The sequence below is a fragment of the Indicator indicator genome, chromosome 38 (genome assembly GCF_027791375.1).
Source record: "Indicator indicator isolate 239-I01 chromosome 38, UM_Iind_1.1, whole genome shotgun sequence".
Lineage (NCBI taxonomy): Eukaryota > Metazoa > Chordata > Aves > Piciformes > Indicatoridae > Indicator > Indicator indicator.
Genome location: NC_072047.1, coordinates 3,422,028 through 3,435,193, shown reverse-complemented (window position 1 = coordinate 3,435,193; position 13,166 = coordinate 3,422,028). Strand labels below are relative to the sequence as shown.

Genomic DNA, 13,166 nt, shown 5'->3' with positions numbered 1-13,166 from the left:
TCTTCCGCTGCGGGGCGCCACGGGAGCCAGCGAGGGGCGGGATGGAGGGCGGGGTTTAGGCCATGTGGGCGTGTTTAGTCATCAGGAGGCGGGGTTGGTCCACAGGGGGCGTGGTTTAGTCATGAGGGGGCGGAGTTTGGGCTGAGGGCAGGGCTTGGGGCGCACGTTGGGTGCCGGTGCCCGCCGGGTGCCGGTGCCCGCCGGGTGCCTACCAGGCTCGGGCACCCAGAGCCTGTGCCGCTCTCCTGCGGTGCCTGTTGTCCCCTGTCCCCCCCTCGCCGTGCACGGAGCGCCATGAAGTCATCCCACAGGATCCACGCTGTCCCCCCGCCTCCCCATTATAGGGGTCTCGGCCACCCTTACCCTACCTGGGGGTGTGTTCCCTCCCAGCTTAGTGATGCCCGCTTGTCCGTCGAGGTGGCCGCTCTGGGAGGTCACAGGTGGTCCCGGTGTGAATCCCGCGGGGACAGATGTCTGTCTGCCTGGGTGGCGGATCCCCATCCCAAATGGCTCGGTCACCTCCAGGGGGGTCTGGAGCAAACGCGGGAGGTGGAAGGGTGTGGGGGGTGTCCCACAGCGCCTGCACATGTGTCGCCCCCCACCCCGGAGCGGTGTGAGCGTTTTTTCTTCAAACTTTAATAACTAAAACATTTGAAGAACAGATGAAATGCGGAGGGAGGGCATCAGGGTGGGCTGGACCCACTGTTCGGGAGCCCCAGGCTGGGCAGAGGGAAGAGGTGGGGTGCCCAGGGGTGAAACCCTGGCAAAAAACTCTCAGATTATGCTCGGGCTGGGCAGGATTCCCCTGCTCACGAGTGTGTTGAGTTTTGGCAGCTCAGCCCTGGCTGCTGGACGCAGAGAGAGTGGCTACCTGGGCTTGTCTGAAGGGTGGCATGGCCAGGAAGGGACGGACCCCCCAGCCGAGGGTCTGACCCTGCCTTGCCAGCTGCTGTACCGCTGGAGAAATGCCTTCAGCTCTTCCTTGCTTCCCCAGCGGAGACCAGGGCTCTGCTGACTCGTGCAGGGATCCTGGGCCGATGCTGACATCTGCTGATGGCAGGGAAGTAGGGAGCCAGCCTGGGTGCCAGCAGTCTCTCAGCAGTCAGGGCTGTGCCAACGATGGTCCCTGGGAACGATGGTCCCATTTTCCAGGGCAGCACTTGTGTGCCCGCGGCAGTGGTCTCCTGCCAGGCTGGGGTATGGAGAGAGCTGCTTCAAAGGCTCTGCTCCCCAGGAACTCATGGGCAGGTCAGGGTGGCCCCTGAGGACCCTCAGGACCCTGGGCAGATTGTGTGCCCTCCAAGAACCCCTGGGACCTCAGGCAGTCTGTGGTGGCAGGCAGGCAGCCCTTGCCCCATGCCAGCTGCTGGATCAATTATCTGGCACAGGAAAATAACACATCCGGCCGTGCTGGGTGACATCAGCAGTGACCCCCAGCCAGGCATCCCAAATAAAAAGGTCCACTGCCATTTCCTCCTCCTCCTCGCAGAGAATGGACCATTATGGAGTCAAGGAGCAGGGCAGGGGGCAGGGTTTAAGGTCACATCCTGGCTGGGGCAGAGCAGGGGGCCATGAGCCCCTGCTTCATCTGGGCATCTCCACTGGGCACCCATGGGTCAGAGTGTGTGCCAGGGCTGGCTGCAGCAGTAGGCATGCTGGTGGGCAGGGCAGAAGCACCAAGCCCTGGTGTTCAGCTGTCCACGCTGCCAGCACCCACTGGTTCATCTCTAGGGCATCTCCTCTGCCCTTGTCCTGGGCAGATAGCAGGACTGGGAAGCCCTTTCTCATCCCATTGTGGCTGGACTCCATCTTAAAGGTATTTTCCAAACAGTTGCTTGATCCTCATGTGGTGGGTCATGAGGTCTAGGTCAGGAGCCTTGTAGGTCAGGAGCAGAACCGCTTCTTATCATGCCCATCTCTCTGCCCACTCCCCTTTGGCACTCTCTTTGCTGCTGACCTGGTTTCAACCACTTCTAGCTGACCAGCTTTTTGTAAAAGGTTTGGCTCCTTTGACAGCTCCTGGGGAGGGAAATCAGCCTCCTAAGTCATGAAACCCCAAACTCTGCACTGCACACACAACAACCAGGGGCTACCATGGGCACCCCCTCCCCACCCCTTGTCGCTGCCCTGCAGCCCTGGCGTGAGAGCAGCCCCCAGGGATGGGCAGCCAGGGGCAGTTCCTGCCCATCCCCAGCCCATCACCGGCCACACTTCCACCAATACTTAACTGAGCTGCTGATTGCTGAAGGGTTTGCTGCAGACAGGAAGAAAATAAGGCAAGGGGAGGATAAACTTCTGCCCGGTGGGCAGCAGGGCTGGGTGTCTTTCATCTTGCCCCATCCATCCTCTCCCAGTCACCATCCCCAGCCCAACGCTGTGCCCCATCTCTGCCATGGGTGGGAAGCCCAGCTCCAGCCCCATGCAGCAGGGGCTGATGGTGGGTCCCTGGGTGCAGCAACCCCCTGGGAAGGATGTCCCTGTGCTGTGGCATTTCCACTCCACCATCCGTGTTTACATTCCCCTCCGATGGCCAGCAGAGATAACCACAAACCCACATCCACACAGCCTGCCCGAGGGCTGTTTGTGCAGATAAAAGTTGCCCCCATAAACAAACCCATCCTGCCCTGCCCGCAGCCCTGCCCACAGCCCTCTGCCAGCAAACCCCTGCAGCATCCTGGTCCCTACTCTCCCTGGCCCCTGGGACAGACGTTCTTAGGACTGGCACTTGCTGGGGGTGCTCAGCACCCCAAAAATGCACCCCTGGGTGTTTGGTTCACTCTCTGGCAGAGGTCAAGACATCCCTGCAGGCTGGCACGGCGTGGGCAGATGCTTGCCGTGCTCAGCTCACACCCACAGTGAGCTCTGCCCCACTCTGAGGGGCTGCAGGGGCTGGGGGTCTCCAGCTGCTTGTAGAGGGAATCCTGGCAGAAAAACCTGGGGGGGGGGGAGGGGAAGGGGGAGGGCAATGGAGCAGGGAGAACAAACGGCACCGAGTCAGACTCCCGGGAGCTGGCATGGATCTCTGGATCAGGAGGGAAACCTTTGCCCATTGGCTGCAGGTTCACAGCCATGCCCTTTGCATGGCACCCGGCATCCCGCTGCCAGGGTGGGGAAGATGCTCTGGAGCTGGACAGCGATCCCTGCGGGACGGATCCAGAGCTCTTCCCGCGGCAGAGCAGGCTGCGAGGCTGGGCAGGCTGTGGAGAGGACACAGCTCGTGGTACAGCCACCCCGACCGTGGGGGGTCCCAGCACCCTGTGCCCCCTCACTGCCCTTCCTCACGCTTCTGGGAGCCAAAAGCTCCATGTGCCAGTTAGGAAATAAAACATTCCCTGGAGCTCTGCTGACCTCGGAGGGGCTGGGTCCTTCTAGCAGCTTCTGCTGGCAGGGTCCCTGCTCTTGCAACACCCTGCCCTGCCCAGGCCAGGCTCTGCTGCCCTTCGCAACCCCAACCATGCCAGCAGACACAGCTGGGCTGAAGGTGTGGAGGGTGCTGGAGCTGGCTGGGAGTGAGCCAGGGCTGGGAAAGGTGGCTCAGGGCAGTGGTGAGGGACCGGGAGCTGTGGAATCCTGCTTAGCTCCCAGCCTGGAGAAGAGCTTTCACTACCAGAGCAGAAGGACCCAGAGCCACTCACAGCCCCAAGGGTCCCCATCCTGGTGGTCTGGGTGAGGGGACAGGGCACTGGGGCAGCTGCTTCTGGCAGCTCTGGGCTGTCATCTGTACAGGGGAACGTTTTTCCCTTTTGCTTCCCTCAAAAAGGAGGTTTCTCAGAAGGGATGGAGGAGGGCAGGAGATAAAAGAGTCACCATGGCATGGGAGCCACCACCAGGGTCACTGCCAGGGCTGGAAGAGAAGCTTCTGACCCTCTCCTCCTTGTCCTCCTTCTCTTTCTTCTTGTTGTTCTTTTTCCACCCTGCAAAAATCTCAGGCTGGAAGCAAACCCAGCCCAGGGCAGAGCATTGCCCAGGCGTGATGGGTGCAGGGTGCCACAGGCTCCCCTGGCAGCAACATGGGAAAGAAAACAGCTTTATTATGGTTTTATTAAAAACAAATCTGAAAACATCATTGCAGAGGGATCTGGGGGGCAGGAGAAGGACCTGGGATTGCTTTAGTGTGGCCTTTGGCACTGGCTGGATTTCAGCAGCTCAATGTCCCTTTCCCTAATTCTCACTACACTGCCACAGTCCCAGGAAGAGCTGCAGCCCCAGCATGGAGAGAGAGTGAGCATGGGCTGCCTGCTCTGGGCAGGATGGGACCCAGCAGTGAGATCCATCCTCTGTCTCCTCTCTGGTGAGAGGTGATGCTGCTGAGCATCATGCCAGGTAACGACCCCCATTCACCATGCCAGGTTTCATAGATTCATAGAATGGTTTGTGTTGGAAGGGACCTTGAAGATCATCCAGTGCCAACCCCCTGCTATGGACAGGGACACTTCCCACCAGCCCAGGTTGCTCAGGGCCTTCTCCAGGAAAGGGGCAGCCACAACCCTGCCATGGCAACCTGTTCCAGTGTCTCCCACCCTCACTGTCAAGAATTTCTTCCTCACCTCCAGTCTGAACTTCTCCTCCTCGAGCTTCAACCCATTCCCTCCCATCCTACCCTACAAGCCCTTGTTTCCCACTCTTCCAACCCATAGCCAACCTGAGGTGCTCCATCTGTCCCCTCAAAGTCACCCTGAGGTGCCCCAGGAGAGGAGAAGGGATCCCATCCTTCACCCTGGATGGCACCTCAGCTCCTTCCACTGCAGCCCTGTGTGGGAACAGGCTAATAAACAGGGACTGGAGTGACCTCAGCCCTGCCTGCGCCGGCAGCCAGCAGCGGGCTCTGACCTTCTGGGTACCCAGGGTACACTCTGCCTCTTTCATCATTGTTGATGCATTTGCTCCCAGGAGCTTTGCTTGGAAAACAGGATGTGAGCGTGTGAGATGGCTGCTTCCCCTCCCAGAGAGCTTGGAGCTCCTTGGGATGCTCTTGAGCTTGCCCTGAGCTGGGCTGGCAGCCCTGCCCTGGGAGGAAGGGCTGAGAGCTGGGGCTGTGCAGCCTGGAGAAGAGAAGGCTCAGAAGAGAGATTATTGCCATGGAGCAGGACATCAAGGGTGGCTACCAGCAAGATGGAGACTCCCTTTTCACGAGGAGTCCCATGGGAAAGGCAAAGGCAAAGGGTGATGGGGACAGGTTACTGCTCGAGAGGTTTCCATTAGACTCCAGAAGAAAATGTTTCCCCATGAGCAGTCAGACACTGGACCCCACAGAGAGAGGGGACAGCAGGAGCACCCCACAGACCCCTGCAGCCCATGGACAGCTCCTACCTCTGCACTCTGCTCGTCCTCAGGAGCAGCTTTCTGGTTTGTCAGGAGGTCAAACAGAATCAGTGAGCCTAGAAACAGGCACAGGCAGGCAGAGCATCAGCCTCTTGGCATGGGAAAGCCCTCAGCTGCCAACTCTCTGGGGCCAAAGACCAGTTTCCTTCACAGAATCCCAGACTGCCAGGTTGGAAGGGACCCCAGGGATCATCTGCTCCAACCTGCCTAGGTCACAGCAGAGCTGCAATGAGCTGGGCCCAGCACCCTGGCAAGCTGAGGTTTCAAACTGCCCAATGGAGGGGACCCCACTGCTTCCCTGGGGAGGTGATTCCAGTGTCTGACTGCTCACGGGGAAACATTTTCTTCTGGAGCCCAGAGTTTATGTTCAGCTTCCTGCAGCCTTCCTGGGACAGGCAGTACCCAGGGGTTAAGGCTCCCTCACAGGCTGTTTATGTGCTGACGAGGAAACACGATGACAGACAGCCCCAAACAACTTCAAAGCCAGATGGGGGGATCTGATATGGAAACTATTCCTGAAGTCTCAGCTTGGAGAGCCCCAGATTAAAGACCTCTGAGGATGTCAAAGGCGGAGCAGGACTCATGGCCAGGAGCCCAGCGCTTGGTCCCATGCCCACCCCACCCAGCCCAGGGCTCCCTCCCCACACAACAGGGACTTGGGGTGAAATGATGCTCCTTGAGCAGTTCTGGCTTGGGATGAGGGTAGAGCATCACAGGGTCCTCACCAACCTCCTGTGCTGTCCCTGGGTGTCCTGTATGGCACTGGGTGGGGGGCAGGGTCTTCCCTGCAGCCAGGACCCCATCTCACCCCTTGGCTATGCCAGCCCAGCAGGAGGGGTTAGTGTTGAACTGGGATGCAGCCATCTCCACCCAGGAGGCATTTAGGGACTGGGGAGGGAGGGAGGGAGGGAGGGATAAAAGAGGCTGGGGAGGTGCTGGTGCCTGTGGCTCTCCTGGGCTGTGCTGGTGAACCCCTCCAGCTGTCCTCGCCCTTTGCTCTGGGCTGGAGACTTGTGCCAGCAGAGCCCTGCCTCCAAATTCCATGGACAGGCAAAGCTTTGCAACACCAGCCTGGCTCGAAAGGGGCTCTGGCACCATCTCTTACTGGTGCAAAGCTGAACTGGCATCTCTCTGGGTGCAGCAGTGCCTGCTCCCTGCACCCATGGCCAGGGAAGGGCTGGGGATGGACAGGCAAAGCCCCTCCAGTGCTCTGTGGGGTGAGTTTTGGTGCAGTCCTTCGCTGCACCAGGGTTTGCTTTCTGCCCAAAAGCTAAGGAACCTGAACCAGAAGGGAGAGCAGTGAGGCCCCAGACAGAGGGGGATGCCCCTGGCCCTGCTGGTGGGTTCCTGCAGCAGGGATGGCAGCAAGCAAGCAGCAAAGCTGCTGCCACTCCTGCCTGTGCTGGTTTTTATCACTTGTTCTGTTACACAAACATTTTGCCAGGGCAGAGGGCAAGAGTTCCCAGCTATAAAAAGCTTTTGTTTTAACCTAGTGTGGCATCAGCCTAGCTCAGCCTTGGCAGAGCCTGAATGTGCTGTGTTTAATGATGCTGGGAGGCAAAGCTGGCTCTGGCCCGGTGCTGCCCAGACTCTCCTCCCACTGAGCTCAGCCCCTCCTTGGTGCTTGCCTGCCCCCTTGGGAGCCAGCCAGAGTTGGGTGAGCTCAGGGATGCAATTAGGAACTGAACAGGAGGGATAGAGGATTAAAACTGTTTAATACCTGAGGTGGCAGGTCATGGGAGCTTGGGCAGGGATCTGTGAGCTGGTGCCCTCCTCCCTGCCAGCTTTCTGCACACAGGCTCGTGGACTACTTGCCCAGGCTGGGGCTGTCCCTTGGGCAGACAGAAATCATCTGTGCTCCCTTCCTCCATGCTGTCCTGCTCTGCACCTTCATAGGCTGGGTTTGGACAAGGTCTGCCTCTCCTGTTTACAGATGAGAAGCTCAGCACCACAGCTCTGGCTCATCCTGACAGTGTGACCCTCACCATCACATCACCCCTTGGGGTGCATTGCCCTTCCCTGCAGTGAGCTGGAGCCAGACCTTGTGTCTGCCAAGCTCCTGCAGCCATCACAAGCTCTCCTCTATCTATATCATGCCAGGTGATGATTTCCTTGCTCTGCACAGCTCAGTGAAGGCATTAATAGAACTGGAACTGTACCTGTGAACCTGGAACACTTTAATTGGGGCTGTTGTGTGCCTGCAGCCTGCTTGGGGTGGATAAGGCTGCAGGACTGGGATTAAACAGTGCAGGGACTTAGATCTACGTAAGCAGGAGTTGCCAGCATGTAAAAACTGTGTTTAAGATCAGGGAGGGTGATCTACATCTCCCACAGGCTCAGGATGCCAGCAGAAGGTCACCATGGCACTGTCTGGGGAGCTGTGCTGGTCACTAGCTGGAGAAGGTGAGGTGTCTAGAGGTGTCCAGTGGTCTCTGAGTGGCCCCCAGAAGCTGTGGCTCTGTGGGCTGGAGCATGCTGGAGGTACCTGGGCAGCCACACTGGAAGGATAACAACTGCCCTGGACATGCCTCCTTGGTGCCACTCCAGTGGCAGGACACATTGCCCTGTAAACAGCAAATCCAGGGCTTGGTCTGAGCCAGCAGCAAATGCCAGAGTTGGGAGCTACAAGGAGTTGCATCAAGTCCTCTTCTGACTGCTTTGAACAACCAAAACACTCTTGTAAGGCTCAGGCTTGTAAAAAATGGGGCTCTGTTTTGCTTGCTCATGAATGGGATGAAATGCCAACAGGATAATTTTTTTGCACACACACATATATATATATTCTCCCCCTTCCTCTTTGTCAACATTCCCCCATTTGGCTGCAACTTTAAAAATGCCATATTTGGAGAGGGCCCTTCTCAGAAGTTCCAGGATTTGTATAAATAGCTGATAGTGAAAAAATTAACCCACTTTGGAGCCTGCCCAGAGGCCCTCAGGAGGAGTAGCGCTGGAGTCAATGATGCAGCCAAGCCTGCTGGGGCAGCCCAGTGCCTTCCAGTTTGGAAAGGTGGCTCCCCTGTTGCCATGTGTGGAGGAGGAAGTGTGGGTGGGGGTCTCTGGAACACCAGCACCCACCCAAATGCAGGAGGGGAGCAGCAAAGGTCTGATCCTTCTCCTCCACCAGTGGGAAAGGAGATTTGGATAATAAAGATGGAAGTGACTGAGGGACACACGGGGTGCTGGGCTTTGGAGTGGAGATGGCACTGGCACGGTGTCATTGTGCCACCTTTCTGCTGATGTGGGGGGACAGGGGTGTCATTGTCCTCACCAGGGACAGCCCAGGGAGAGCCTGAGCATGGTGAGGGTGGTATGGAGAGTGGCACATAGTGAGTGGCATGTAGTGAGGTCCTGGAGTGCACAGGGAAGGGTTCAGAGCAAGGGTAGGATGTTGATGGGCATGGAGAAGGACCAAAGCAGATGGTGAGAGGTGCAGAGAGGGAATGGGGGGTGCAGAGTGAAGGGTGCAGGGCGAGAGGAGTGCAAAGAAGGACCAGGGTGCGTGGTGAGATGTTGGTATGTGCACGGCATGGTGCAGGGAGAGCAAGGACAGATGGTGTGAGACCAGGGTACAGGGCAAGGGGCTGGAGGGCACCGGGAGAGGCTGGAAGGCATGGAGAGGGGCACAGGGAGAGGGTACAGGGAGAGGAGCTGGAGCTGATGGAGAGGGGTTGGAGGGCACAGAGAGGGGCTCACGGTGAGGAGCAGGGAGCCGGGGAAAGCACAAGGCGAGGGGCCGGCTGCACCGTGGGGATGCCGGAGGGAAGCAGAGCTCCCCAGAGGGTGGAAAAGGCGGTGCCGCAGCCCGCTCCCCTTTCATTGATCTCCGGAACGGGGCAGCCCGTGGCCACCCCCCTCTTCCCCCCCGAGCCTTTAAAGGCTCCTCCTCCTCCCCGAGCGGTCCCGGGAGCGCGGTGGAGGGAGCGCGGCCCCGCTGCAGCCCCGCCGGTGCCCCCCGAGGGCTGCTCCGGGCTGCGGCGGGCAGCGGGGCGGGCACGTCCGGGCTGCGGGACCGAGACACCTACCCCGAGCCCGGCGGAGATGAGTCCCCTGCCCCTGCCCTACGGCAACGGCAGCACCTGGGGGGTAGCCGCGCTGGGCACCAACTGCAGCGGTGCCAGCAGCCTGAGCCGGCAGTGGGTGGTGGGGGCTGCCCTGAGCCTCACCGTGCTGGTCATCGTGGGCGGCAACTTGCTGGTGATCGTGGCCATCGCCAGGACGCCGAGGCTGCAGACCATGACCAACATCTTCATCACCTCGCTGGCTTGTGCCGACCTCATCATGGGTTTGCTGGTGGTGCCCCCCGGGGCCATCATCCTTCTGAGCGGGCACTGGCCCTATGGCACGGTGGTGTGCGAGCTGTGGACCTCGCTGGACGTGCTGTGTGTCACGGCCAGCATCGAGACCCTCTGTGCCATCGCCGTGGATCGCTACCTCGCCATCACCTCGCCCCTGCAGTACGAGGCGCTGGTGACCAAGGGCAGGGCGCGGGCCGTGGTGTGCCTGGTCTGGGCCATCTCCGCCTTCATCTCCTTCCTCCCCATCATGAACCACTGGTGGCGGGACGGGGCGGACGAGCAGGCGGTGCGCTGCTACGACGACCCCCGCTGCTGTGACTTTGTCACCAACATGACCTACGCCATCGTCTCCTCCACCATCTCCTTCTACGTGCCGCTGCTTGTCATGATCTTCGTCTACGTCCGCGTCTTTGCCGTGGCCACGCGGCACGTCCAGCTCATCGGCAAGGACAAGCTGAGGTTCCTGCAGGAGCCCCCCAGCCCCAGCTCCCAGAGCGGCCGGCGGAGGCGTCCCTCCCGCCTGCTGGCCATCAAGGAACACAAGGCACTCAAGACCCTGGGCATCATCATGGGCACCTTCACACTCTGCTGGCTGCCCTTCTTCGTGGCCAACATCATCAAGGTCTTCTGCCGGCCGCTGGTGTCGGACCAGCTCTTCCTCTTCCTCAACTGGCTGGGCTACGTCAACTCAGCCTTCAACCCCATCATCTACTGCCGCAGCCCCGACTTCAGGAGTGCCTTCCGCAAGCTGCTATGCTGCCCGCGCCGCGCTGGCCGCCGCCTCCACTCCGTCTCCCGGGACCTGCAGCGCTGCCCCTGTGCTTTCAGCCCCGGAAGGGGTCCCTCGGAAGACAGCAAGGCCCCCGGGCGCCCCGAGGAGGACGGTGAGGCTCGGGACAGCGGCAGCAGCAGTCAGTGCAGCAGCCGGACGGAGGAGAACAGCCTGACCCAGGGCAGTTGCCACCGGCAGCGGCCCCTGGGCGAGTCCCAGCTGCAGGGCACTCAGACCACGCTGTGCTTGCAGCTTGACCAGTAGGTACCCGCAGGTGCTTGCTCAGGGAGGTTCTGGAGGGAACAGCCCTTTAGGGTGTTATCAGGAGGGGGGCAGATGGTGGGGACGTCGTCTGACAGTGCAGTGTGGAGCTGGGGGGCAGGCAGACCCCAGAATTGGAAGACTCTGGGGTGTGGGGGAGAGGTGCTGAGGTGAAGAGCTGGGGACTACTGCTCTCTGCTTTTAGGTTCCCTTGAAACTTTGGCTCTTCCACTGGGCTGCAGAACTGGGGTCCCAGCCCAGCCCGGTATCTTCCTGGGGAGAACCCCAGCCTGCCAGCATGGGATCTGCCGTTCCTTGATCAAGAAAATGCTGGTAGTGAATAGGGAAGCTGTAGCTCTGCCCTGCCAGCCCACTGCCCCTGTATGTGGGTTCCCACCTCCTTCTGAAAATGTCAGGGTCCCCCCGCCCCCCCCCGAGATTTGTATTAGTATGATAAGATTTGAATGATTCTGATTGCTGTGGATACCGATGCCCAAAGGCAGGAGAGGTTCCTGCCAGCACACGCAGGCAGAGCTGCTATGGGCAGAGAGGTGCAGAAAGAGGAGCCAGAAAGCATCCCTTGGAGTTGTGTGTTCTGAGGAAAGATCCATCCATCCCGGGAGCATGGGATGGTGAATTATGGGGGGTTCATGAACCATGGGAGAGGTCCTGGCTCCTCACTCACTCCTCTCTCCTGTTGAAGGTTTGCTGGCAGAGAGGCACCAGTGGGTCCTTCCATCTGACGGGGAGCAGCTGAGAGCCAGGAAGAGAGTGAGTGTGGGGTGAGGGCAGAGTCTCCTCTGCCTGTTTTGGCTGCTGCCTTCCCTGTTGCCTTTGGCCAGCCCATGGGCAGCTGCCTGCTTTCAGGGGGCACATGAGCCTGGCGTCATCCTGGCCATCTGCCCACACCTCCCTGGGATGCCAAGACCCTGTTGGCTGACAGGCTGCTGGACCTCCGGACCTTATGTGTGGTGCTTTCCGCCCTGCTCTGGTCCTGGGTCCCCCTCCACGCCTCCTGCTCCCCTGTCTTCCAGGGTGGTGGCTTCGGGCCCCTGTCCCCTGGAGCGTGCAGCTGCGAGGGTTGAGCCTGCTGGGTGATGCTGTGCCACCTCCCACCCTCTTCCTGCAGGGCCGGCCTTTGCGAAGGGGTCAAAAGAGCAGCGCTGGGGGTGACGGCGCTGGAAGGACCCGCTGGTGCTTGCACCAACCTGGAGAAGAGAAGCACTATCCCTCGGGAGCTCTCGTGGGCACAGCAGGGCCCCTGGAGCTGGCTCATCCGTGCTGCTGGGGTGGGAGAGCTGGCGGCAGCTGGGAACAAGCTCCTGAGCCACTCCCCAAGAGGCAGCTCAGCCTCGGGGATGTCCCTGTGGAGGAGGGACAAGATCCCACCCAGGGGTGCTTCCTGGCATGGCTGGCAGCAGGACGCGGTGGCTCAGCTCTCTTGAAGGACGAAGAACTCTGTCGTGCTGGGCTTGGGCAAGTTTTGGGTAGCCCATCAGGAAGGGGAGAATTTTCTGCAGACATGAACCCTTTCCAGGATCTCCACGCCATCCCAGCTGCATTCCCAGGGCTGGGAGTGGTCCCGGGAGCTGCAACGATACCTTTGGCAAAGGAAAGACAAAGGGGAGCAAGGGGAGCTCCGAACATGGGGGGGGGGGGGGGGGGGGGGGCAGGGGGGGGAAGTGAATTCTGCTCTTGTTAAACCTCCTGTTTCTCCCTGCCCACTCGGGGCAGATGTTTGTGTTTCTGTGCTGTTTGGGGTGGCTGAAGCTGGAGGAGCAGCAGTGGGGTCAGGCAGGGAGGAGGGAGGTTTTTCATTCCGAGGTCTCTGCCCTCTGGTCTGGGTACATGGGGCAGAGGGGCAAGGCAGGGAGGTCAAGCTCTTGTTTTTAACCTCTTTCTGCTGGCGGGAGGTGTTGGCAGTGCTAGTCCAGCTCCTCTGTGCCCACTGCAGTGTGAGCAGAGCTCAGGACTGTGCCCTTCACCATGCTGTGATTTGGGGATGCCCTTGGGTGTAAATACGTCACTGTGACTGTTGAGTTTTTGTCCTGTCTCCCCGACTCCCCATGTGAAATAAACCTTGGAAACACCACAATGCCTTCCAGTCTGTGCCAAGCAGAGGGAGGCTTCTCCCATCTGCCCTGCCCGAGAGACTGCCCAAAGCTTGGGAGTGCATGCAACCCCTTCCCTGGGGCTGTGGCTGGCAGAGCCCTCCTGAACAGGCAGGCAAAGAGAAGCCAGGCTCTGGGTATGCCACAGTGCCACCCACTAACCCTGCCACATCTCCCTGAGCCCTGTAATCCCCTGCCCCACAGGGGTTTGCAGGGACACTGGCATCCCACCAGAATTCAGGAGGTTTTACCAGCGGGGATATTAGATTGGGAGAGGCAGGGAGCCCCCCACATCTGCATGTGTCACACACCTGTATGTGTGTGTCACACCTGTGCGTGTCCCCTGCATGCCACACACCTGTCCACACCTGCACACACCTTTACATGTCACACCTGGACACACCT

The 13,166-nt window shown here is 59.8% G+C and overlaps 1 protein-coding gene across 1 annotated transcript; it reads left to right on the top strand.

The window, feature by feature from the left end:
• The first annotated feature begins 9,360 nt into the window (after window positions 1-9,360).
• Window positions 9,361-11,393, top strand: ADRB3 (adrenoceptor beta 3). Its single transcript, XM_054396707.1, has 2 exons — window positions 9,361-10,649; window positions 11,354-11,393. The coding sequence occupies exons 1-2, from the start codon at window positions 9,361-9,363 to the stop codon at window positions 11,391-11,393; spliced, it is 1,329 nt and encodes a 442-aa protein (XP_054252682.1).
• The last annotated feature ends 1,773 nt before the right edge of the window (window positions 11,394-13,166 follow it).

Excerpts from the sequence above, each read along its gene's own strand:
- ADRB3 (XM_054396707.1), top strand. The coding sequence starts at position 9,361 with ATGAGTCCCCTGCCCCTGCCCTACGGCAACGGCAGCACCTGGGGGGTA. Across the intron at positions 10,650-11,353 it reads CTGTGCTTGCAGCTTGACCA|GTTTGCTGGCAGAGAGGCAC; the intron begins GTAGGTACCCGC and ends CTCCTGTTGAAG.